Below are 25,440 nucleotides of genomic sequence, written 5' to 3' on the forward strand. Positions count from 1 at the left end.
AAGAGCAACAAGCAGCTGATGTTGGGAGGCATTGAAAGCCCTGGGTTTCCATGCTGGTATTATTCTTTCTTATAAAAACAGCTTTATTGAGGTATAATTTACATACCATAAAAATCACCCATTGTTAAATATATGACTCAATGATTTTTAGTACAGTTATACAGCTGTGCAACCATACTACCATCCCACTTTAGAACACCTCCATCACTCTGGTGTGATTTTAAAACTCCACTGTCCCTCCAGCAGTCTCTGCACTCAGCGACCTCCACCCCAGCTCCAGGGTTAAGTCCAACACAACCCCTCCCCTCATTGTCCTGCCAGCCCCTCTTTTCCCATGCAGCCAGCCTAGGCTTCCCTCTCTGTGCTTCTAATCCCCCCAGGGAGCTCCGACAGGAGGGGCTGGGGCATAAAATAAACACAAACTCTCTAGCCACTTTCCCCACTGCTTTTGCCTAGAGTACACCCAAAGCTTCACTGGCTTCAGAATAAGACACAGATTCTTTTTTTTTTTTTCTTAAATTGCTAAGCTGCAGGGGTTTCGGGTGGGCTGTGGTGGGGGGAGGGAGGTGGACACAGAGACAAGTATAACTGATGGAAGATGCTCCAGCTTTTCCAAGGGCCGTTTGGGAGACACTCCTGCTTGTATTTATTCTGACACAGTAAAGATTTCTTGCCTGTTAAGAGACAAGGTCACGCCTCAGAAGGCCGCATGGACTGCTAATGCTCTGCCTGCCTGCTGACTCTGGCCATGTCATCACTCGGAGCTCACTGGCCAGCTAGGGAACCTGTCCCCAACACGTAGCCCAAGCCAAGCCACAAGACGCAGCAGCCCGGCTCACACCATAACATCTTACCCAATATGGAGCTGGGGCCAATCGTCAGAACTGGGGAAAACAGGGGAGAAGTTTCAAATGTGCATCAGATCTATTTGCTGAAGAGGCCAAAGAAAATGTCAAAGGTTAAAAAGCAAAAGAATTACACCCATGATACCATCAGCAGCCAGCAACAACAGAAAGGAGAATTCTGTAACCCTCCTGCTTCTTTTCAAAACGATCTCATCAGACAGCCCAATCTCGCTAATTAGAGGAAGGTGCTGATGAGGGGAAAAGATGCACTTGGTGGGAATCACAGGAAAAGTTATGGTGTCTCTGTGGGGGGAGGGGGAGAGAGACAGGATCTTCCTACTGCCTGCAGCAGAGGCATCCTGGAGTGCCCTGATTTTGCCAACTGCATTCCAGAACTCTTTTCCTCCCATGCCCAGACAGAGCAAAGGCCTCTGTAATGACTTCACGCTCAGCCAAAAGTAAACACACTCTGCGCTTTTTCCATGGACAAATTCTAACCCCAAATTGCCAGCACTGGCCTCCCAACAATCCAAATGGAAAGCCTCCTTTCCCAAGAAAATAAAACCCTTTCAACTAAATAATACATCTTGGCTGCAAAAGGAAACTTTCCTAAAAGCTTCCTAGAAATTACTTCTCGTGCAGTGATACTACAGATCACCTTAGCAAACCCTACCAATGGGACACAGTCACTTAAAATAAGTAACAAATGATCCAAGATGAAAGCTTGCGCCTGCAAACACCTGCACGTGCAACTTATGCAGCACATTTTGTAGCCCTCAACACACACACATACACACACACACACACACACACACACAGAGCACACATCTCACCACCACCTAATTGGAATATTTTTTCTGAAAACAGGCTGTGATAAGACAGGTGCTGATTTGAATAGACAGCAATAGCACTTGAGATCTGAGCGCAGCAGCACTTTTGCGCATGTCAAACACACATGTCACTTCTCCCCACATTCCACCTTGAATCCATGTGATCCAAGCTCAGCCCTGCACCAAGGGAGAAAAGCAGAGACTTGGGATGGTGGACTTACCAGGTTGGAATTGGTGGCATTGGAGTCATCTTCTGGAAAGGGAATATAGATCGCTAAGGCCACACAATTGGCAAAAATAGTCAGTAAAATAATTATTTCAAATGGTCTGAGGAAGGGAGTTAAGGAAGTCAAGGCCACGGAAGGCATAAGTGAAACAAACATACACATATATATTTTAAAATGAATCAAAGATTCATAAGAATTTTGTTTGAACAATACATTCCAAGCCCCTTGTATTCTGAGAAGAAACATATGCCTTTTAAAGTGCTTCTAATGGGTCCCCGCCAAAATTTTTCCTAATATGTCAAAAGCAGTGGAGGCCAGTCGCGTGCCAGAGTAAACACACATTTCTAAAAACTTTTTTCTTCTTCTTTTATTTATTTAGATTGCACTGGACTTCATTTTCCCTCATGTGTGCTCGGGGGTGCTTTTACAGAGCAGTGCCTGCTCCAGTTGGGACAGGCTGTCCCCTAGACACCTCTTTTCCCGTGGCTTCCACGCTGCCACCCAGGGACTCAAGCTATGGTTGGGAGAGGTGAGATAGTAGATTTAAGGCAGACTTGACTTCAAGATTTTTCATTGAAATTTGGAGATTCAGATATTTTAATCTGAAGTTTAGAGTGTTTTTTCCCCTTTCTACTTTATCTTCTGACACCTTCCACAGAACCTGAAGATGGCTGGGGGCTCTGGACCCTCAAGAGCACAGCAGCATGTATACTGTGCATTTAGGGCAGGGCAGCCATCTTTGCTCCAAGACACAGCTCCACATGGAATACCTTACCTCTCTTTAGTCTGTGGAGGCCTTGCCTTCAGTGGGCAAGGCTGACATCTAGATCTTCATGACTTTTCCGTTGGCGTGTGCTGGGATCTAGAGGGACAAGCTGGTTCACTCACCAATGGCAGTGCACTTGGTGAAGTTCTTGTACCAGATTTCTTTATCAAAATTCCAGAAAGAACACATTCTCAAGAAAAAAATGACCTAATATGATAAGGGTCCTTCTACCCTGCACCCACAAATGAAGGCCAGAAAGGGGAAACTTCAGAGGAAGGCCAGTTTATGCTCTTCCAGCCCCATCTCCCCCACCCCCATAACACTGCCAGGTTTCCAGGCTTGCCCATGGGACCTAACAGGAAGAGGAAGGGAAAGAGGATGGGAATCCTGGAAGAAGGGACCAACTTCCTCTCCCAGGGAAACCTGTACTCACAAAGTTAATAAATCAAAGCAGGGAGAAAGACCTTAGAGATTATCTAGTCCAAACCTCTGAGGCCCAGAAGACCTGAGAAACTTTCTGAAGACTTCACAGCAGGTACTTCCCAGTCAGGACTAGAACCCAGATTCCCTGACTACAGAGTCCAGGGTTCATTCTCCTACCTTGAATGGCCTCTGACCTGTGTTAACAGGGCAATTCTGGGCCTGGAAGGCATCTTAGTCAAGGCTTTAGCTGCTGTGCTAGTTATTGATCCCCCTCAGCCCTATGGGCATAGCTGAGGGTCCATTTACCCAGCATACCTCATGAAGGCTGCCATTTTCTACGTGTGCCTTGATATCCACAAGATGGTAGGCAGCAGACCTGCCTAACCTCCCAGACTGACAGGTACAGAAAGTAAAACAACCTCTCCCAGATTCCAAGCTGACAAATAGCAGAGCCAGGTCCAGAAACAGACCTACTGACTATCTTTTCCAATATGTGCTGCCCCTTGAGTTGGCCAAGGAACTAGTGATAACAGTGGTGATGCCAATGATGACAGTGATGGCAACAGGAAGGACAGTAGCTAACATCTGAGAGCATACTCTGTGCCAGGCTCTTTTCTAACTGCTCCATACAAACACCCTGAGTGATTGAGTATAAAATTGTCATCCCTATTTCCAAATGAGGACAGTGGGGCACAGAAAGGTGAGATGTTAACTTGCCCAACATCACATAGCCTGTGGCAGAATGGGATTCAAACATAGGAAGTCTGGTTCCAAAGTCTGAGTTTGTAAGGACTACTCTATGCTGATATATCTTAAAGTTACCCTAAAGCATTTTTAGGGAGTTAGCACTTTATTCCTCCTATCACAAAACCTCTTCCCTTCTAGCCCTTTCCCCATCTGCTTAGGAAAGTGACATTCAACCTAGGGGCTGCTCAGTTTCATTCCCATCATCTGGTCCCTTGTGCTCCTCCCACCAGGGTGATAGCACATCAGTTCAGCTAAGCCAGACCTCATGCATCCAATCCTCAAATGTCAACTTGTTTCTTCCACCAAAGTGGGTGATGGCTAAGCTTGGGGTGTCTCTTACACTATCAGTTCTACATTCTCTGCCAATCCAGGCTATCCATCCATCATCTTATGCTAAAAGTCCCTCCTACTTCTAGAGAAGATAATGTGTAAAGAAACCAATCAGGCAGATAAGAAAAGCCATCAGCTGCAGAGTGGAGGAGAACTCAGGTTGAGACCTGGAGGCGTACTATATCACCCTGTGGCAGCCAGACCAGTTTTAAAACTGTCTTCCCTTCTTAATGACAGCATCAGATTCCACTCTTTCAAGGAACACTGACTAGCTAATACACCAGACCATCTCTTTACCTGTCCAGTTACCCTTCCAAGGCAATCTAAGAATGCTACCCAACTAGCACTGCTGAGGCTGGGCCCACTTCCTTTCCTGCAGTGAGGAGGGCACAGTCACCCAGGTGGTGTGGCTGCAGCACCCCTCTGCCCAAGCGTGGGGGTGCAGTGAGGTGGCTGGGTCCACAGGTGGCACACCAGGTAACTGCCTTGTTAACACTGCTGCTGACCCAGTCAAGGGTCTTTTCATGAATCCCAGACTCAGGCCTCGTGGGGCTTTCTGACCAGTTTCCATGGACAACACATCAGACATTTTCATTACAAAGCCCCCATTCTCCCACACTTCCCCGTCATGCCCTGTGTACTGCTATCTCCTCTCTTCCCTTTCTCCCAGGCTACTATGGCACCTGGCACTTCATTCTGCACTCAGTGCTCCTTGTCAGGGAGCTGTCCATCCCAGGAGAGGAAGAACAGACTTGAAGTTAACTAGTACTCACTGAATACATCCCCTGACATAGCTTTTCTGAAAATGCTTCCACATGCACGGACTCTGCAGCCCTTGTTAATTCTCTGGTTATTCCCTATTAAAGATGAGAAAAGTGGACCCATGACCACTCAAGAACACAGGAGGCATGGCCATGATGGGAGTGGTTCAGGCTCCAGATCCAGGTGCCACTGTGTCCCAGTGGGCTGGATGGTGTTCCCCTTAACATCTACCCTGGTACCTATCCTCTATACTATGTGTGCATGGGGAATGGGAAATGTATGGATCTGGGACTTGGGGAACCTCAATTTGAAACCCAGCTCTGTCCATTGCAGGCTATGTGATCTGACCAAGTTCTTCAGCTTCTCCAGGCCTCAGTGCCCTCCCCTTTGGGGGAGCCTGACCTGCATGGCCCCCACCTTTCCCACTCTGTGGTTCTGATTGAGCAGTTATGACAGCAGCATAAGGAGGTTGTGCAGAGCCGAGCCTCTCACCCAGTCATCTGGGAACTGGAAGCATGCTTGGCCACTCAGGACAGACGGCCAGCTTGCACTGCATTCTCATAAAGTTATTTTTGAGTGGAGGGGCTCAAACATTTATAGAACTGACATTTATTGCTAAACAGAAGCTCTTCTCTCCGGAGCCATCTTCTTTTGCCTTTCAACCACTACCCAAGACTTTTAAATCCTTCTATGGAAAGTCATGAATAACACCAAACACTCCCATCCTGAGCCCCGGAAGACATGGTAGCCCTGCCTGCATGAACTCTTATTATGGAAATGCCCAAACTAAGTGCCAGAGGTCTAGTCCTGTCTGTCACTGACCATATGACCATATGGAGTTCAATGTCATCACTGGGGAAAGTCAGAGGTGGCCCTACTGATCTTGAAGCTCCTATCAATCTCCACCAACCCACAATTCCCAGGACATTAAGGGGCCTATAATTCCACAGTGAGAGTCTGGCCCTTCAGAGTCATTTTCTCTGAAGGACCCACTCACTGGGCTCTATACATACAAAGTGGATCTGTGTTGAAACCTCCAGGCCAGCGTTCTCCACTTTGGCTATACATCAGAATGATGTGGAGAGTTTTAGAATTATGCCTGAGTGGGGCTCAGGCACCTGTATTTTGTTACAACATTCCAGGTGATGCTAATGTGCAGCCAAGTTTGAGAACCACTGTTCCTAAGCCTTGAACCAAGAACCAGGGTCACTGACCACTACCGTCTTGCACCTCTTGGGCTCTTTCACACTAGAGAGAGGGGAGGTCATCAAACTACGCCAGTGCCATAACAAGGGAGGTAAAGAAGGCTATGGAGTAGCAGCATGTAACCACTATTAACCCAACACACCTGGAAAGGCTCAGCTGGGTGAGATATTTCATAACCTCTTAGGATCATTTTCTCAAATGTTGCTTATCATATGAAAAAATATATGAAAAAGATACCCTGCTTGTTATTCCAGCAGATTCCTGGGCCCTGTCCCCAGACATCCTGATTCATCAAGTCTAGGGCAGGGCCTAAAATTCTGCATTCAAACAGCGCCTCAGTGATGAAGAAGCAGTAGGTCTGAGAGCCACTTTGTAGGCTCAGCTCAGCCAACACAGCTCACTACCTGGTGGCATTTGTGGGGCTGGCCCCGCCAGGGCTCCCAGGGGTCCCCTGCCCAACCCAGAGCACAAAGGATATTTCCATTCGACGATGCTGATGCACGCCCTCCTGATGGGGTTCTTCAGAGTCAGGCAGAGCAGGGCACGGGGCGGGCGTGTGGCAGTCGTGCTGCCCTGCTTCTTGGGTTTCCCATATTGCTGCCGCTTCCGCTGTGTGGAGCTGATGGTGGAGATGGTTGCATTGCCAGCGCTGCCCATCAGCTTAGCCTGCCGGGCCGCGTCGATGGCTGCCTGCCAGGACAAGGCTGCCCCGGGCGTTGGGATGTGCTCGGGGGCGAGCCCCGCAGCCGCATTGGCATTCATGTTGGCGTGAGCTGCACGCGGGCTCCCATAGTTGGAACCTGCAGGAGGAGAGGACAGAGGATGGCAGTTACTAGGGAGAAAACAGGAGAGCTAGGAAAAGGAACCCAGACTTGAGATTTTTAAAAAAATCTTATTTCAAATGATTGCAAGAAACTGGGAGATGACGCATGAAAACATTAATGTGTGATGCTGAGAAAAAGAGTCAGGAAAACTATTCTGGTTGCAATTCAGCTGTGTGACCCTGGACATGTCACTCCTCCTCTCTAGTTTCACTGATTCATTTTAGGCGACAAGACATAAGATGTATGCATTACAGCATGCATGTATGGTACGTGTATGCACCCAGGAGCACCGAGCAAGGGAGAAAAGGAGGACACAGAAAACAGTACATGTGCAAGATATGTCTATTAAAACACATATTTATAAGAACACATGCAAAGAAAGGATATTCATAAATATAACAGAATGGTTGTTTAAGGAAAGTTAGGAGTAAAAAAGGAAAGTAGGATATGGGGATACAAAGGAAGAATGGATGAATGAGTGAATGAATGAGAGTCACTGCATGAAGCAATGATGGCAAACGTACAATGAATTGAAGAGTGTAATTCACTCAGGTCTCTACCCAAGTTCCAAAAATAAAAATAGTATAATAAAAGAAAGGCACTGGACCAAAGTAAGATTATATCCTGGTACCTTAAACCTATCTAGGCAATGAGTGTTGGTTGGATACGAGGGGGTAGGGGGTTGGATACGAGGGGGTAGGTGGTTTTAAATTATGTCAGCAAATCTTTGACATCCCTCCCATTAAGAAAGAGGACCTATGTCCTTTCCTTCTGAAATGGGATTTGTCTCGGGTGACTGTTTTGACCAATAAAGTACAGCAGAATGACAGTACATCACTTCTAAAACTAGGTCCAAAATATGCAGTGTAAGCCCTGTGGCTTCCGTGTGGTGAGGAAGCCCAAACTAGCTTACATGGAGAGACCACATGCAAAGAGAGAGACTCCCAGCCAGCCCCCAGATGCTCCAGTCACCATCTGACTGCAACCCCATGAGAGAACCAAGAAATTCCTGACCCACAGAAACTGTGGGAGACAGCAAGGTGTTTGCTGCTATCAGCCACTTTGTTTTGGGGTGATTCATTATATAGCATTTGATATCTGGGAAACGGAGCTCTGTATGACAAGGATTGACAGGGTGGGGTAGAGGGACACTGTCAGGAAGGAAACCTGGGTAGAAACCAGTGAAATCCAGAACACAGGCATCTGCACTTCTCTGATTTAAAGGCACCTAGAGCCTTCGAGACTGCCCCCAAGACACAATGCATACTTTCTGGGCACTCTTCAGTCTGATCAGCTGGATTCCTCACCCTAGAATCCTACAAGGTTCACCCAGGATCAGCTCAGCCTGGGCCCAGACCTGAATGCCCCAGGACAGATGCGTGACCTGGAGACTTGTCACCTGGTTGGGTGCCACAGGATCAAGAGTAGCAGCAGAGAATGGGGTGGCAGTGTGGGGCAGTGAGCCTGGCACCTGGATGCCACATCAGTTGCCATCAGCGACTGTGGCTGGAGCAAGCAAACCAGTTGCATATGCATGTCACCTCCAAACCTCCTCACAATGACCCTCTTCTCTGTTCAGTATACACAAGGCTCTTCCAGGGAAACTGCTGGGCCCAAAACAAACTGCCTTGTGGAGCCCCTTCCCTCTCTTCGCCACAACTCACTAGTATTCAGATGAACACTTAGCACCTCTCCCTACTCTTATCTTGGATTGAGCCTTCTGTGTTTGACCCTCAATATAACTTTTGTTCCCACTGTGACCTGCTATCTAGACCCTATCACCACCACCACCAGCCCTGTCTCCCCACAGGGGATAAGCAATGACCCATTTTAGCCAGACAGAATGCAGACATACTCTGTCCTAGAGACAGACTCTAGCAACCTCATCGGTCTCCTGCATCTAGCCATGTCTGACACTAGCCTTACCCTGAGCCTTCGGGTTATATTACTTAAGTAACTCAGTGCTAACTCAAATTGAGTTTATATCCTTTGCAACCAAAAAAGACCTGACCAATATGCCTGCTCAATACAACAAAGCTTGTACCTGTCTGGGCTGTCATTTCTGCTAAATTCCAAAATCTATGTCCTTTCCATCATCACACCAGTGACAGACAGTAAATAAGTTTTCACTCTTATGCCAACTGATTGACTTGACTGCCCAAAAGGTTGTACCTAAAGGATTCAGAGTCTTCTCTGACTACAAAGAAAAGTATATTGTGATAGATTAGTGATGTCTGCCATGGGCACAAAGGGTAGGAAATGGTATCACAGATGCCACGAATTTACCACCCCTGTTATGATACCAAGATGAGCACATCAGTTCTTCTTTAGTACCAGCTGGTCTACAGCCTTCTTGTCCCGACAGTTGCCTCCTGCACTATTGCCATCTGGTCGCTGTAGCATTAGAGCCCCACCCCCAGTCCCCAGGGCCTGGAAAATTGCCTCTTTGCTATACTCAATTCATGGCTATATTCTCAACATGACACTGACTCCTGCCTCCCCATATATTCCATTCACCTTCCTCTTTTCCTCTGCTCCAGCTGCTCTGGGCAGCTGCTGCACCCCCAGGGGTAAAGTATTTTAACTGGAATGTCAGGATCATGGAGAACCCAATACTTCCTATGAGAAGTCTTCTCTCTCTCTCCCGCACCTTGCCATTGCCCTCCCTACACTCACTGTGTGGATCATAGGCATAAAGCAAGGAAGGCCCCCAGTAAGGCTGGGCCTTCACTTTCTTATAATACCCCAGAGGAAAAAACTAGAAGAGAGGATTTGAATTAATAAGGGCACCCGAAGCATGAGAGCTGGAAGCATTCATATCTCCATTTAACACATAAGAAAACAAAGGAGCGTGTGACTCATTAAAGGTCACAAAGTGAGACAATGAGAGATTTCAGCAGCATGCACAGCACTCATAGTTAACTGCTAGACTATACTCCGCCTCCTCAGAATTCACACATGTACCCCACAGGCATATACACGTGTGTGCCCACCACCATGGCCACGAGCAGAGCACACATCTCCTACTGGGTTTGTGGGCCTTGATGGTGAAGGGGCTGCATTTCTTTTTTGTTTGTTTTTAATGTTAGTTAATTAGTTTGTTTATTTTGAAAGAGAGAAATAGAGAGTGAGCAGGGGAGGGGCAGAGAGAGAAGAAGACAGAATCCCAAGCAGGCTCCACACTGTCAGCACAGAGCCCAATGCGAGGTCAAATGCACGAACCATGAAATCATGACCTGAGCCAAAATCAAGAGTCGGGCACTCAACCAACTGAGCCACCCAGAGGACCCAAAGGGGCTGCATTTCTGACCTAAGAACATCCTTTATGTTTGGTATGATCTTCACAGGAAGGATTCTACTACGTGATTAGCCCCTTCAGTAACCCTTGGGGTGCCTCTGGGATGAATGAAAGGGGAAGGTGTCCCTTTTTCTATCAACTGTGTTGGAATGACCAGTAAACAGTGGCCTGATCTCATTTCTTATTGGGTTCACCAGGGTTGGAATTCTAATGTTATCCATTCCATCTGTGGTATATAATTTTTCCTTACTAGACTCTCTGCTTGGCATTGACAACACTTAATGGACTCTATTTTAGTTCCTCGACTAACTTCTCCTCCCTCACATGCATAAAAGCAGCCATGTCTCCACCACTGTCAGCCTCTCCAGACTCCAATTCTCTTCTCACAAGCCCTCAGCACCTCACACCTTCCCGCAGATCACTGTCTTCAAACTCTAATCTTCATACTGTCTCCTAAGCACTGTCTTAATCCTCCTCTCTCCTACCACTTGCCAGTTTGAAAAGCCAAGCAATCCTGGGAAGAAGGCAGGAAGCACCAGCATGAGAACACATCCATTGCCTCAGAAAGGCTGTGGGGTTGGTGGGGGGGGGGGGGGGGGTTACGTCCTATGCACCTTGAGCTGTTGACATTGAGAGCAAGATGACTGTGGCTCCACAGAGCCAATAAGTGGTTTTGAAAGCCATGTCTTGGCAAGCTGACTTCTGAGCCACCCTGCACCATGGGTGACCTTATTTATATTCCCAGAGCACAAGGACCTCTCTGGAGCACACCATCTGGAGAAAGCACATACAAATAAGTCCATAGGGAAAAATGGAATGTCAACCTCTCCCTAGCCAAAGAACAAAAAAAAAAAAAAAAAAAAAAAAACCAGCCTTCATTATTTTGGTCCTGGAAGCTCTGAGCATTGTTACAGCCATGTGACATGACTAAGGCACTGCCACAGTAAACACAGAGCCACGCACAGGTGAGACAAGTAAGGTCCCACAGGGCTAGTCTCCACAAGGGCTGTGCTCCAAGGCCCAGCCTAGCCTCCTCTCCTCCAAGCAATTTTCCCCCATCCACTGGGATGATTCCCTCCCCAGGCCCAAGGCTCTATTAGCATCTCCAGGTCCCACTCAATAAGGGGGCACAACTATCCAAGAATACCAGGAATGGAAAATCACCATCTTAGGCTCCACATTTTTGAACCCAGAGCAGTGCCATGGAGGAAGGGCAAGCAGCATTGTGTCCCTGATGGCTTTTGTTAGCACGAAATAACCACCCAATGCAAAGAGACCAATTTTCAAATTATAAAGCTGATTCAAAGCTCTGTCTCCTGGCTGCCAGCTGAAAAGATGCCACCGTTTAAGTCTGCTCTGGCTCCTGCCTTACTAAACTATTTGTACTGATGTGCTCATCCCTGAATGAGCCCCAGAGAAGATCAGGCCACATACAAACAGGTAGGTGCCCACAACAGCCACCTGCCCCTCACATATAAAAAAATGATTCCCATTTGTCAAATGGCCCAGATCCCCTGGGATCTGTAGCTCCCTCCTCTGCACACAGAGCTGCTGCTTCTCCAAGGGACTAGAACCAGGGCAAGACCCCTGCACAGACTGGTCAGCCATATGTCATTCTGCTCTGCAAGGTTCAAGTAAAGATAAAAAAAAGTCAGGAGGCAGTGGCTTATGCTTCCTTGGCACCCCCATGAGTGAGCCATGGAGCTGGGGACCTGGAAGGTGCTCAGCGATGAAAAAGTTGATTTTTTTTTCCTTTAATCAATCTCCATCCAAGCACCTGATCCCAGGCCTTACTGCAAAAGATGCTTAATATCTATTTGCTAACAACTACACTATGATGAGGTCATGATACAGATGAAGGCAGATAACAGGTAAGCATTAGAAATTGCTGGAATCAGCCCATCTACACCCTAATGCATGGGCTTATTCAGGCTCTCCCACTTACTTCTTGGATGTGATTATAGGGGAGATTTCTGAAGGAAGAGTTTGTGAGCAATGACTTCCATCTCCCACGCCACCCCCCTCGTCCAGACCTCCATCCATTTCTTGCCCAGAATGCTGCAGTAGCCCCCTGACATTTCTCTCTCCTTTCCTGCCTGTCCCCAATCCAAGTTCCATGCAGCAGCCAGAGTGACCTTTTAAAAATATACATCATAAATCAGGTTCCTGTCATTCTTCTACATAAATCTCTTCAAAATCTGGACTCTTTGCCATGACTTATGAAGCCCACATAGGCTGGCCCTGGCCACTTCTCTCATCTCATTCCCCTCTCAGCCTGGTCCAATGCAGTCCTGACATACTGGCCTCATTTCACTCCTCACAAACACTCGCTTCTTATATGCCACAGTACCTTTGCACATACTTAGAACATTATTCCTTCTGCTCTTGGCTTGGTAATTCCTTCTCACGCTTCAGGTTTGGGCTCAAATAATTCCTTCTCAAAGCCCCCAACCCCAATCCTCCAATGTAAATAAGTAGCACTCCCCATCCCCCTGCCTCCATACACCTTTGAACAAAGATGACTAAACCCCCGGCACCATAAAAAGATTCCCAGTTAGCCACGTGTGTGGAAAAAAGTACAGTGCTGCAGATGTGCTTTGACAGCACGACCTCCTTCTTAGCCCAAGCACCTTCATCCATGCACCAAGGAGGTCACCACTAATGACCAGACTCTAAACACACAACTACAATCCAGATTGATTTATGGAGAGCAAGAAGTAGCAGTTGACGCTTGGCAGAGAGAGAACTGGAAATGCATTTCCTCCTAAAGGCCTAACCATCCTCTTATTTAGCAATCTCTACTGTGCAAAGGAAATGCTTTCTCTCAGGCCAGGGTGTCACCCGAGATCTTCGCAGAAGCCCATTTAGCTCTTGCTGTCTGTCATCTCACTGTAGTGACCAGGGGCCAACATTCTCTTTAAGAGTGTAGCAGCCAACCTGAAACAGAAACCGTGCTTTCTCTGCCCATTAAAGGCCAAATAACTAGAAAGCAGGAGGCCATTAATCTTCTCTAGCTAGAACATTACAGAGATAACTGGGAAACTCAAAAGGGAAGATACTGTCTCCTGGTCTTAGAAGATACCCGATGACCTGTCCATCTTAAGCCCAGGGGTGCTCAGGCAAAGAAGGGTCAGCTCTGGCTCAGCCCCATTCAGCAGATGGGGTAGACTGGTGGATTGACTAAACTCAGCAGCTCTTGCAACCTCCCTGTACTTGTGCCTTCCTGTCCTGTAGAGGCAAAAGTGCTAACAACTATAATTTCCAATATCCTCTGTGGCTGAACTTCCTGATGTGACTATGGGGTTTGGCCAACTCAAGAAGTGAACTGAAACTAAGTCTGTTGGGGAGAGCATCTATTTCACTGCTATAGGGCCAGCAAGGCTATGGCAATGGTTTTTTTGATACCTGGAACATGGATAAGGTGGTGTGATCCTGGAGCCAGCTCTTGGCACAATGGCTTCCAGATTCCTCATCTTCCTAATTATACCAGAGCCCCAGTCCTTTTGGTGAGCCAGTTCTGCAGTGTCGTCCTGGGAGTCATTCCTAGAGGCCCTACCTACAGCCTGCTCTCCTAACCCTTCCAATTAAATTCCCTTGAATTCCTGTATTAAGTATGTTTCCTCTGAAAATGGCTACAGCAGTGTCTGTTGTAGGTCTGACCCCTGACTGAGACATACAGACTACAGTCTCGTTGTCTAATAGAACATCTACAATGATGAAAATGTTCTGTTAACTCTGAGATGTTCAATATGGTAGCCGCCAGTCATTGCTGACTATTAAGCACTTGAAATGTAGCAAGTGCAACTACAGAACTACACTTTAAATTTTATTTAATTTCAATTAGTTTACATTTAAATAGCCACACATGGCTAGTGGCTACCATATTGAACAGCACAGTTCTATATTAAAAGGAAGTCATAATGGAAAGAGTAAAATTTGTGAAGAAACTTTTAAAAAGCAATCAAGAACTGATTCAGATGCTGATAGGTGGGTGGATTTTCTGATCAGGAAATAATCACCCTATGCAAAAAGACATGTTTTCAAAGCCTAAGACAGTCTGAGACCCAACAAACAACATTAAAAACAAAAAGTCATTCTTCAGTGGCTAACACTCTTGTCAAGTGAATGAAAAACTAATTATCCCAATGGGCAGATAGGGAAACTGACATGCACCACCACCCCCACCCCTGCCAATCTAAGTAGGTCCTAAGAGAGCCCCAGGACATCCCAGCTGAAGTGGAAACATCTCCTCAGACCGAGCACCCAAAGGATCTTCTAAGTGTGTCACAGCTGCTACCTGTATCTCTCACCTGAGCCATTTCCACACTATTTTCAATAGCATTCTCTTACACTCTTTCCTCACCCTTCTACAAGCACAGTTCATGAGAGATGGGGATGCTCAGAACAGGCCCACCATCACAGTAGTCAAACCTGCTCCAAAACAAAGACAGGGACCCAAGGACATCTGTGGCCATCTCCTCGCTTAATTCAATCAGATACTGCCTTAAATAAAAGCATCACTTGCCTATTCTACATCTCACTCCTCTCTAATGACCAGGGAAAAGGCAAAGAACCTGGAGCATTTCAGGAGCCCAAGACAACTGGAAGAGTGGTAAAGCTACCACACCTTCTAGTGATCCAGCAAACTAAATCTTTTCTTGGTTCTTCAGAGGGCAGCTAGTCAAAAGGAGAGAAAGACAGGAAAAGGAATTCTAGGACTGACTCCCATGGAAGCAAACTAGCCTCCATCTACAGAGGAGGTCTGCCAACATTACCTCGGCTAGAGGACATTAATCATAAAGCCATTTCCCTAGCATTACTCAAGGTCATACTGACATCAGAGAGCAGGCGAAGAAAAACAGCAGAAAACAACTGACAGATACACACCCTAAACCACACTCTCCAACCAAAGATAATAAATTGTGATAGTAATAAAACATTTCTTCCACTTTTTTCCAAGCAGGGAGAGGAGGGAAATCTCAACCTCTTGCTATTTGAACTAAGGAGCCTATCACCACCTGGTGATGGCAAACCTAAATTACAGGACCTAGTTGAGGTTCAATTCAAATTTATCAAGTCAGCCATTTCAGCTTTTTCAGAGTAGCAAATGCAGAGTACAATGCAAAGTAGCCATTGTAGTGAAAAAAATAGATCCGGCCCTGAATGAGGTCAGATACCAGCTAGAAAACCAGAAAAACTTTCCCTCTGTTTGTAGACGTCTGGGGACAGCTGGCCACAACAATGAAAAGACCAAACACTGGCTCACGGTCTCCTTGGCTACAGCTAATGAATGGCTGAGAGTGGTTACACTCTTATATGGGTGCTCTGCTCGTATTTTTCCAGGAATTCATAAGCTCCTTAAGCACAGGAACCAGCTTTGTGGCCTCAGAAATCCTGGCAGGGTGGTTGTCACCTACTAGGTCCTCAAAACACATCTCCTGCATGGGAGTTCTTTTGCAAAATTTTTATTTCTATGTGGAAGTTTACAGAGATGATGTTATTCGATTGTTTTAGATTAGCATGTCATATGTGTGTTTATTCATGTGTTTATTTCATATATTAGGTGGACATTTATTTCTTATCCCCCATCAGAAGGGAAGCCCCAAGAGATAGGCACCTTTGTCTGTTTTGTTCACTACTGTGTTCCCCAGAGTCCAGAACAGCCTGGAGCATGGTGTGCGTTCCGTCAAAATGTGTTGAATGAAAGAGGGAATATCTCAAAGTGTAATTGTCCCATGACATTTTTAATTACTTCAACTTCTGGCCCCAATTTATAGAGGGTTTTGCTGCTTTGGCCCCATTTGATTGGTAGGAAAACAGAGACACAGAGTGACTGCACCTCTCCCAGTCACCAGAACTACAACAGATGAGGCAGTGCTATCTTGAGAGGACACTTGTTAGTGTACTCAGTGGCCTTGACCTCCTTCCTTCTCACCACCTGGGAGGATGGGGTGACAGGAAGACTCACTTGGCTGATACTCATCTGCCCACGTACTTCACCCACTGAACTGGTCAAGGCACCTTTAGGAACCAGCAGTAATTCCTCTGACTCCATCCATGCCTATGAATGCCCAGCCACACTACCACAGTGAATGGCATATGGTCCCTGCAACAGGGGCGTGGCCTTGCTGAGACTCAGAACTCATAGACTCAGACACTCCATGGGAGGTTCTGTTTTGCGGGAGAGGTCTCAGTATGTCTGGAGCCTCTTCAGCCCTGAGGGGAGCAGAGGAAGCTGAACTCCAGAACCCTACACATGCCTCTTTCACTTCACCAGCAGGAAGCATGGGCTGATCAACCCTGTAGGGAAAGCAACACAGCACTCCTAATGAGAGTCTTTAAGGAATTCAATCATTTGACTACCATTCTCAGAAGCTGTCCTAAAGGACTAATCAGAGACTCCAGCAAAACAACGTATCCGAGTATTCACCACAGTGTAAATTATACCAACATCAAATTGAAAATCACCTATAAGCCCAACACAGGGGGACTGGTTACATAAAGTGATCCCACATCCACATAATACAATTTTAGAAGCCATAAAAATTATGTTTTGAAAAATAATATAGAAAAAACTTCCATGATATTAAGCAACAGAAACAGTGCCCAAAAATGTATGGGCCCAATTTTTTAAAAAGACTTTTTTTCATAGAAGAAAGACTAGAAGAAAACACATAGAAATATTCCTAGAGGTTCAACTATAATTTTTTTAATGTTTATTTATTTTTGAGAGAGACAGAGAGGCAGAGCATGAGCAGGGGAGGGGCAGAGAGAGAGGGAGACACAGAATCTGAAGCAGACTCCAGGCTCTGAGCTGTCAGCACAGAGCTGGATGCGGGGCTCGAACTCCTGAACCGTGAGATCATGACCTGAGCCAAAGTCGGATGCTTAACTGACTGAGCCACCCAGGCGCCCCTCAGCTATAATTTTTTTTAAAGTCACCTTTCTAGATCATGAGCATGACAAAAATGATTTAAGATCTCTATTGTTTTTACTAAACTTGAAAGGAATATACACTTATTGTTGAAAAATAGAAAAAGTCCAACAATTTAAAAATGTATATCTTAGAAACTCCCCTACTTATGTGTCTATCTAGATTTTGTCCTGTAAATAGTTACAATAAAGATTTACAAAAATGAAAGGAAGCATGGAAGGAAGGGAGGGAGGGAGGGAGGGAGGGAGGGAGGGAGGGAGGAAGGAAGGAAGGAAGGAAGGAAGGAAGGAAGGAAGGGAAAGAAAGAAATACTACTAGTGGTTATCTCTAGGTGGCCACATTTATTTGCAGAGAGGCAGTTCAGCCTAGAACTCAGGGCCATAGACTTAGAAACCAGGCAGACCTCATGCACATTCTAGCTCTGCTAGTCACTAGCCGTGTGGCAGGAACAATTGCCTTACCTCTCTGTAGCTGAGATTCCTTCTTTGTAAAATGGAAATGATAATACTGCCTATCACACAGCATTGTTATGATAATCAAATGAGTTAATAAATATAAAACTCTCAGAATAGTGCTGAGAGTAAGAACCTTGTAAGTACTAGCTCTTTTTGAAGTTATTATATTTTCCAAATTTGGTATAGTAAATAATTCTTTGGTAATCAGAAAGAAAAAAGTTATGGTTTCAGCTTCATTATTTAAGTATACTTCCAAAATTACTGTAGCCAAACCAGTATCAGATTGTGGTCCAGCTGTCGACATACCCAATCTGGGCGGTGGGGAGCAGGGTTAGGGGAGGCTGTGCACACAGACCCCACCTGGCAAACCGGCCGCCCACCTTCCTAGCCTGCCTGAAGCCTCTTCCTCCCAGTCCCCAGCACTGCAGGAAAATACAAGCCTCTGCTTGCAGCTGCACAGGAACAAGAAGTCCCATGAAAACTGAGCACGCACCTCTGTGCAGCCCTCTGCTGCCTCAAACCTAAGCTCTGGGACAAAGGATAATTACACCCTGTGTCTTCAGCTACAGCTCTCCATGAACAAAAGTATCTAGGTTCGGGGCAAAGTAAAATGGTTGACTTAAAAATTAGCCAAGATACATATATGGGCAAGATGCTATCTTTTTTCTTATCTTGATTTGTAACAACAATTCCATTAAATATCAACTCGGCTCCATGAGATATGAACAGGTATGTGTACACACAGAGAAAGACACCAGGACCCAGAGACAGGACACCTGTGTTCAGGCCCCAGGTCTGAGGGGTGCCATCCATATCAGCACAAACCCTTCAAAGAAGCTGGAACAGAGTCAGACACTGGAGGCAGGGAGTGGCTTTCCTCCCTCTGGAGCACAACCCCATAGCATTGAACCAGGCCCCTGACCCTGTGGCTGTCTCTCCCACCCCCAGCCGCACTGCCCAGTACCAAGTGATGCACACTTCTCAGTTTACCCATCTGTAAAATAGAGATAATAATACATTACTCATGGGACAATCATAAAGACTAAGTGAGATTAAGTCTATGAATGTATTACCCACATATAAAGATACTTAATAAGAATCATTCCACAGATGCCCACATGCAAAGCCTCAGGGCACCAAAAAAGAACACCTCATTTCCAATGAAGTAAAATAAAACATTAAAGATGTTTTATTAAAATATATATATATATATATATATTTATTTATTTATTTCCCCCAAAGCACACCCCCTCCATGTTAAGCAACCACCTCTCAAAAACTGCTATATTTCACACACAAATTAATAGTATCAATTCATGGAAAAGTGAATCCATCCAGAGACTTCCGAACACAGGAATCCAAAGATCCTTGAAAACAGTGCTCCGTTTTCCTAGGATCCTCTATTAGTGAGAGGCTCTGAAATTCTTCTTCCATTACCCCGTGGGATTGCACTGTGGTGGGGAGGGGGTCACTGCACATATTTACACACGAAAAACATAATACACCCATACATGACCTATTTGTCCTCCTCCTGATGTCTCTAATTCTCATTAAGGTGGGACAAAAGAAACACATTAGTGTATTCCTCTACACTCATAGGCTATTTAATAACGATGCTTTGTATAAAGTATAATGCTTCTTTCACTTAGAAAAGTCAAAGCCATTTATCTCATTAATCCCCACAAAACCTTTGCCAGACGACAGGCAGACAAGATGGTGGAAGGCAACAAAAAAATAAGCAAGTCCCCCTGAGCCTGTTGTTCCTTGGTTAATATTAAGCTTCAAAAGATATGAAGCCATCTTGACTCCTTCCTCAGTTTGGTGAGAGAAGAACCAGACCAGAAGTCAAGAGAGCTGAATTCCAGTCTCAGTTTCATCACCCATTTGTCCTGTGCACTCAGACAAACCGCTTTCCTTCTTTGGCTCTCAATTTCCTCCTCTTTAGAAGGAGAAGGCTCAGCCAAACACCATAAGAGGTCAGGATCCTAGCTCAGACACTCAGGCATAGAAATCTTTGGTCAGGGCATCTCACAGCCCCCATTTCTCCTCCCTGAGCAGTCTAACTCCTACAGAGTTTCTCAGCGCTTGGATCTCCTCCCCACAGACCTCAAAGATACAGGCTGAGAAAGTCAGCCTGACTTTCTCAGCTCCCTGTGTTCACTGGCTGGGCTCCCGGCTAGAGAGGGCCTGAAAGAGGTATGCTTGGCTATCCTAAGAAGCTGCCTCCAATCTGTCTGTGCACACAGGGCAAGGTCAACCTAAAGGGCTACTCAGCTAGGAAGAGCAACAGAGAGAATATGACCCTCCAGCCCTCGTTTCTTTCCTGGTTTCCTATTCCAGGGTTTCCCCAAGACACCTGGTGGTTCAACATGGTTTACATTGAAGTCCTCAAAGCCAGAGAGAGCCCTTCACCCCCATTAAGATAGCATGATCAAAAAAATGAGAAGGGAAGCCTGGGTGGCTCAGCCGATTGAGCACCCCACTCCTGATTTCAGCTCAGGTCATAATCTCATGATTTGTGGGATAGAGCCCTGCATTGGGCTCCACACTGACAGCATGGAGCCTGCTTGGGATTCTCTCTCCCTCTCTCTCTGGCCTTCCTTCGCTTCTCAAAAATAAATAAACATTTAAAAAAATTTTTTTTAGGGGCGCCTGGGTGGCGCAGTCGGTTAAGCGTCCGACTTCAGCCAGGTCACGATCTCGCGGTCCGGGAGTTCGAGCCCCGCGTCGGGCTCTGGGCTGATGGCTCAGAGCCTGGAGCCTGTTTCCGATTCTGTGTCTCCCTCTCTCTCTGCCCCTCCCCCGTTCATGCTCTGTCTCTCTCTGTCCCAAAAATAAATAAACGTTGAAAAAAAAATGTTTTTTTTAATTTTTTTTAATTAGAAAATAATAAATGTTGACAAAGACATGGAGAAAGTATGACCCTTGGGCACTGCTGGCTGGAAATGTAAAATGGTACCACAGCTATGGAAAACAGCATGGAGGTTCCTCAAAAAATCAAACACAGAATTACCACACGATCCAGCAATTCCACTTCTGAGTATATACCCAAAAGAACTGAAAGCAGGGACTCGAGCAGATGCTGTATGCCAATGTTCACAGTAGCGTTATTCGCAACGGCCAAAAGTTGGAAACAGCTCAGGTGTCCATCAACAGATGAATGGCTAAACAAAATGTGATTTATACATTTAATGGACTATTATTCAGTCTTAAAAAGGAAAGAAATTCTGACACATGCTACAAAATGGATGAACTTTGAAAACATTATGTTAAGTGAAATAAGCCCGTCATAAAATAAATACTGTATGATTCCACTTCTATGAGGTCCCTAGAGGAGTCTTATCCATAAAGACAGAAAGTGGATTGGTGGTTGCCAGGGCCTGGGGGGTAGAAGGGCAAGGGAAGTTAGTGTTTAATGGGTACAGAGTTTCATCAGGAAGATGACAAAGCTCTGGAGAAGGATGGTGGTGACAATAGCACAGTGATGTGAATGTACTTAATGTCACTAAATTATGTACTAAAAAAACATTAAGATAGTAAACTTTATGTAAGTTTTACATAATATAAAGATATTAAAATTTTAATTTAATTTTTTATAAAAACCAGAGAGGGAGGAGTGTTGGACCTGAAGCACTTAAAGGACATTCCAAGAGGAGTGAGATCTAGGAAGTGAGGGGCTGCCTTCTCAGGAACAGAGCGCTGGAAGGCAAAGGCATCTGTAATGTATGCTACTTGAGCCATCCTCAGGAAGGGCTGGGTAGGGTGCATGCACACTAGAGGGAGGTGTGCAGCAGGACGAGTCTCTACCCCTACACATGCGCCTCCCCACATAGGCTTCCACTTGGGCCCTCAGCACATGACATAGGCCCAGAAAAGGATGCAAAGAGTTTCGTCATAAATTGTTCCCAATTATCAAATAAATCACACATGCACATATACAAACATGCCTTCACAAATGAGTGAAACCAGACTCACATCCAAATACCTCTATAGTGTTCTCAAGCTCCACTGAATATCAGGCGTCAGATCTTTGGCTGGGAAAGATGGGTAACCAGAACATTAGATCAATCCCTGGATTTCCATGGTTTCAGTCTTGTCCAAAAATTTTGCTCTGGGCACCTGGAGTATCTCCAGAGCAGGCTGTGACTTGTTCATCTCTGTAGCTCTGATGCCTAGCCCAGTGCCTGACACACATCAGGTACAAAAAGAAGTGTTTGCCGAAGGAATATGATTTCTACCTAGCATCTGATAGTTTTACGTGAGGGGACAAATGACGTCATTCCCACTGCTAATGATGAAACCAAGGCAGAGAGAAACACATGGACCCCATCCAACGAGACCCAGGCCAGGACTGACTTAGCCACCCCCAAGTCCTCCAATTTCTCTGGCATCTCAAATCCATGCTCTTTCCTCAGAGACTCTTACAGCCAGGAATCCCTTGAGCTCTCTCCCTCTGTGTGTGTGTGTGTGTGCACGTGTGTGTGTGTATGCATGTGTGTGTACATATGTTTCCTCTCCTTTGTTTTTTTTATTAAAAAAATTTTTTTAAGTTTATTTATTTTGAGAAACAGACAGAGAGAGTGAGCAGGGAAGTGGCAGAGAGAGAGAGAGAGAGAAAGAGAGAATCCCAAGCAGGCTCCACACTGTCAGCGCGGAGGCCAATGCAGGGCTTGAACTCACAGACCATGAGATCATGACCTGAGCTGAAACCAAGAGGCGGAGGCTTAACCAGCTGAGCCCCTCCTCTCCTTCTTGGGCCCCAAGCTGCCTTTTCCCTTCTTTCTGCACGGCTTTTTCTGGACCTTCCAGACCAGTAGTACCTGACCCTTCCTGGCCTCTCTCCTCCATCTTTTCCTCCTTGGAAGACTGAAGAAACATCTAACAAGGATCATCCTTGTGTGTGGCAGAGATTCATAGCAAGGTTCCAGTGTGGGCCCAGAACACCTCAAGTGCTGCCCACATCCTTCCCCAGGCCTCAGAGCACCAAAAGGCTGGTCCAAAAGGGAACATACAGGAAGAGGTGGGAAAGTCTGTTGTTAAAAACCCAAAAGTAGGAGGCAGAGGTCAACATGACCTCCATTCTTCATCTCAGAATGGAGTTGTGATTCAACAGAGCAGAAACCAGGGCTGTGAAAACACTGTAAAACTCTATAATCTCTATACCTTTGTCACCCTGTTTATGTGACTCTCTCCCAACTATGCCCCCACAGTAATTAGGAGGGTTATAACCTCTGGACAAAGTGAATCTAGTGCTGGCCTATGAAGACACCAAGGAAGGAGAGAGAAAGAAGAGTATGGGATCTATACATACTGAGTTTTAGGGACAGGCTACAAGGGAATTGAGTGAATGGTGATGGCTAGAAGAGAAAGCAGCAGAGTCTAGTAGTTAAAAGCAAAGATCAAGAGTCACGTGAGACCCAAGTTCATACTCTGTACAGCCACTTACAACCCTGGGGGCCTGTGCAACTTATTTAATATCTCCGAGACTCAGGTACCTCTAAACTGTTTCAAGGATTTTAAAACATTTACAAGCACTTGGCACAGTGCAGTCATATACAAAGTTCTCGGTGAACAGTGGGCATTAATTGGTATTGCTTTTATTGCTGATGTGGTTATTAATCTGGATCCCTGCAGCAATGAAGGAGAGGCATGGAGAGGCCCTGGCCTGAGAAGGGCCATCAGGCTCAGCACCACGAAGGCCTCTGTGGGCACCTCAACACAGACCCTGCCCAGAGTATCAACAATTCACAACCCTCCACGCTTCTACTAAAGCACACACAGCCCCACCCTATCTCACTTCCTGATCAGCTCCCCTTGAGTCAAGAAGACCAAGGACCAGGGCTGGGCACATGGGTCTCTTCTTCCCTCCCCCGCTAAGGAACCATGTGACTCTGGACAAATTCATCTCCCTGTGTTTCAGCTACCTCATCAGTAAAATGAAGGAGTTTACCAGATGATCACTAAGGTCCTATACGTGTGTGTGTATGTACATATACATATACATATACATATACACACATATATATACACACGTGTGTATGCATATATATTTATATATCTTGGTACTCATTGATTCTAGAATTCACATGTTGGTGGCAGAAGAGTTTATCATGAGGAACATGCTGGCAAAAGAAACAGGCTTCCTAGGTGGATGCTCAATGCCCCCACCCACTCCTGAATTCCCTCCTTTAATGCTAATAATGCTGAAAAGCACCTACCTAATAGGGCAGCCACTTAAATAGGGCCATCCCCCCCCCCACCAGAGTCTCAACAAACATGGGCTAGGACTGCCATGATTCCTTCAGAGCAGGACACACAGTGTTTGCACTGCACACTGTCCAGCTTCTGAAATATCTGCTGACTTACTAAGCTGTTCTTCCTGGTCCTCTCTGTCACACTCAAGTTTTGGAGCAGGACACTGCTGGAACTACAGTTACCTGCTCATTAGCTCTCCCTGAATGTCTGACTTGTTTGGCAGCCTTCTCAATTTGGTTTTCCCAATCTGTGAAATGGAGCTAACATAAACCAGCTACCGAAGGATACGAGCATAGATGTGGAACTTAGACCCAGAAGCATATTTCTAAAAATCAGTCACCTAGTTTTCATATAGGTAGAGAAGGTTATTGGGGCAAATGGGGCATTTGCTTCAGTCTGCTCTATGCACTCAGTACTCCACTAAAGGGCCCTTTAATATAAAACACGCATGGACTAAACATAGCTTTGCTACTGGGTGGTCCCCTGGCAGCCTGCAACTACAGACACTGTTTGCTGAGCATCACTGTTTGCCTTTTACAAAGAAAGGCAGTTTTCTTTATAAAACTATGGGCTTAGGACTCCACTCAGGATAGCAAATGCTTGGTCTAACTTCTCAGTTGAACAAAGGAGTTACAGAGCCACTACTCACTGACCCCAAATCATCAGTGATCACACAATTGTGTAGAAGCATCAGTGATAGGAGAAGGGACAGCAGCTGCTGCCTGCCAAGAATAAGGCCAGGAAAGCAAGTTCCCCTCATGACCACACGTTCACCCTGAAGCACAAATGTGCAAACGCGTGTGTGTCCCTTGTGAGTAACTTGCAGGCAAAGAGCACCACCACCATGGCCTTTGCCACTACTTTCCTTGTATCTCCATGAAGTATGTGTGTGGCTTCTCCACCTGCAAAGACATAACCCTGTAAGCACAGCCCCTATCTCATTCCACTCTGTAGCCCCCACAGTGCCAGCACAGGGTAAGCGGTCAAGAATGTCTGGGTGCATGCGCTGCACTGGGGCAGGCACTGTGGGGAGACGCAGACACGTGAGCCATGCTCGCTGCCTCAATGAGCCACCAGCATCCCTGGGTTGCACATTCACCCGCACAGATGGGCACACAGACACCCACCCACACATACTCTCCAGTAACATCTGCCCAGCCAGGGACTTTGCTCTTTCAGAGTCTGTGACTAAATTTGGATGTGAAACCAAAGCAGCCAAGGCGAGACTGGCCCAAAGGTTAGCTCCAGGCAGCTTAGCTTTCTACAGCACTTGGTTCACCTCTGCCAGAGCACGTGGTTTTGGGCTGTCACCCTCTCTAGACTGTGGCTCAGTGCTTCAGTTAACTGAGGCACCCCTCCCTCCCCCTGCCCATGGCTCCCATACTCCACTCCCAAGGGGGCAATGGTTTCAGGGGAAGGGACGAGGCCAGGAGTTATAAAGTGCCAAGGTACAAAGAAGAGGAGTTTTTGAATGAGACATAGCTCAGTGTGAGTCTCAACTCTCCCCAGCTAAAAAGCTGGCTGCTCTCTGCTAAGTT

The 25,440-nt window shown here is 46.1% G+C and overlaps 1 protein-coding gene across 39 annotated transcripts in view; it reads right to left on the reverse strand.

Annotated features, from left to right (window-relative positions):
* Positions 1-25,440, reverse strand: part of CACNA1C (calcium voltage-gated channel subunit alpha1 C) — a 760,549-nt gene that overhangs the window by 601,895 nt on the left and 133,214 nt on the right. For all 39 annotated transcript variants that reach the window (XM_043563280.1, XM_043563302.1, XM_043563296.1 and 36 more), the window contains exons 2-3: positions 6,615-6,936; positions 1,897-2,002 (exon numbers count right to left, since the gene is read on the reverse strand). In XM_043563280.1, the coding sequence (XP_043419215.1) occupies positions 1,897-2,002; positions 6,615-6,898 (390 nt within the window). In that variant the 5' untranslated portion in view covers positions 6,899-6,936. The remainder of the gene's footprint in view (positions 1-1,896; positions 2,003-6,614; positions 6,937-25,440) is intronic.

The sequence above is a fragment of the Prionailurus bengalensis genome, chromosome B4 (assembly GCF_016509475.1).
Source record: "Prionailurus bengalensis isolate Pbe53 chromosome B4, Fcat_Pben_1.1_paternal_pri, whole genome shotgun sequence".
Classification (NCBI taxonomy): Eukaryota; Metazoa; Chordata; class Mammalia; order Carnivora; family Felidae; genus Prionailurus; species Prionailurus bengalensis.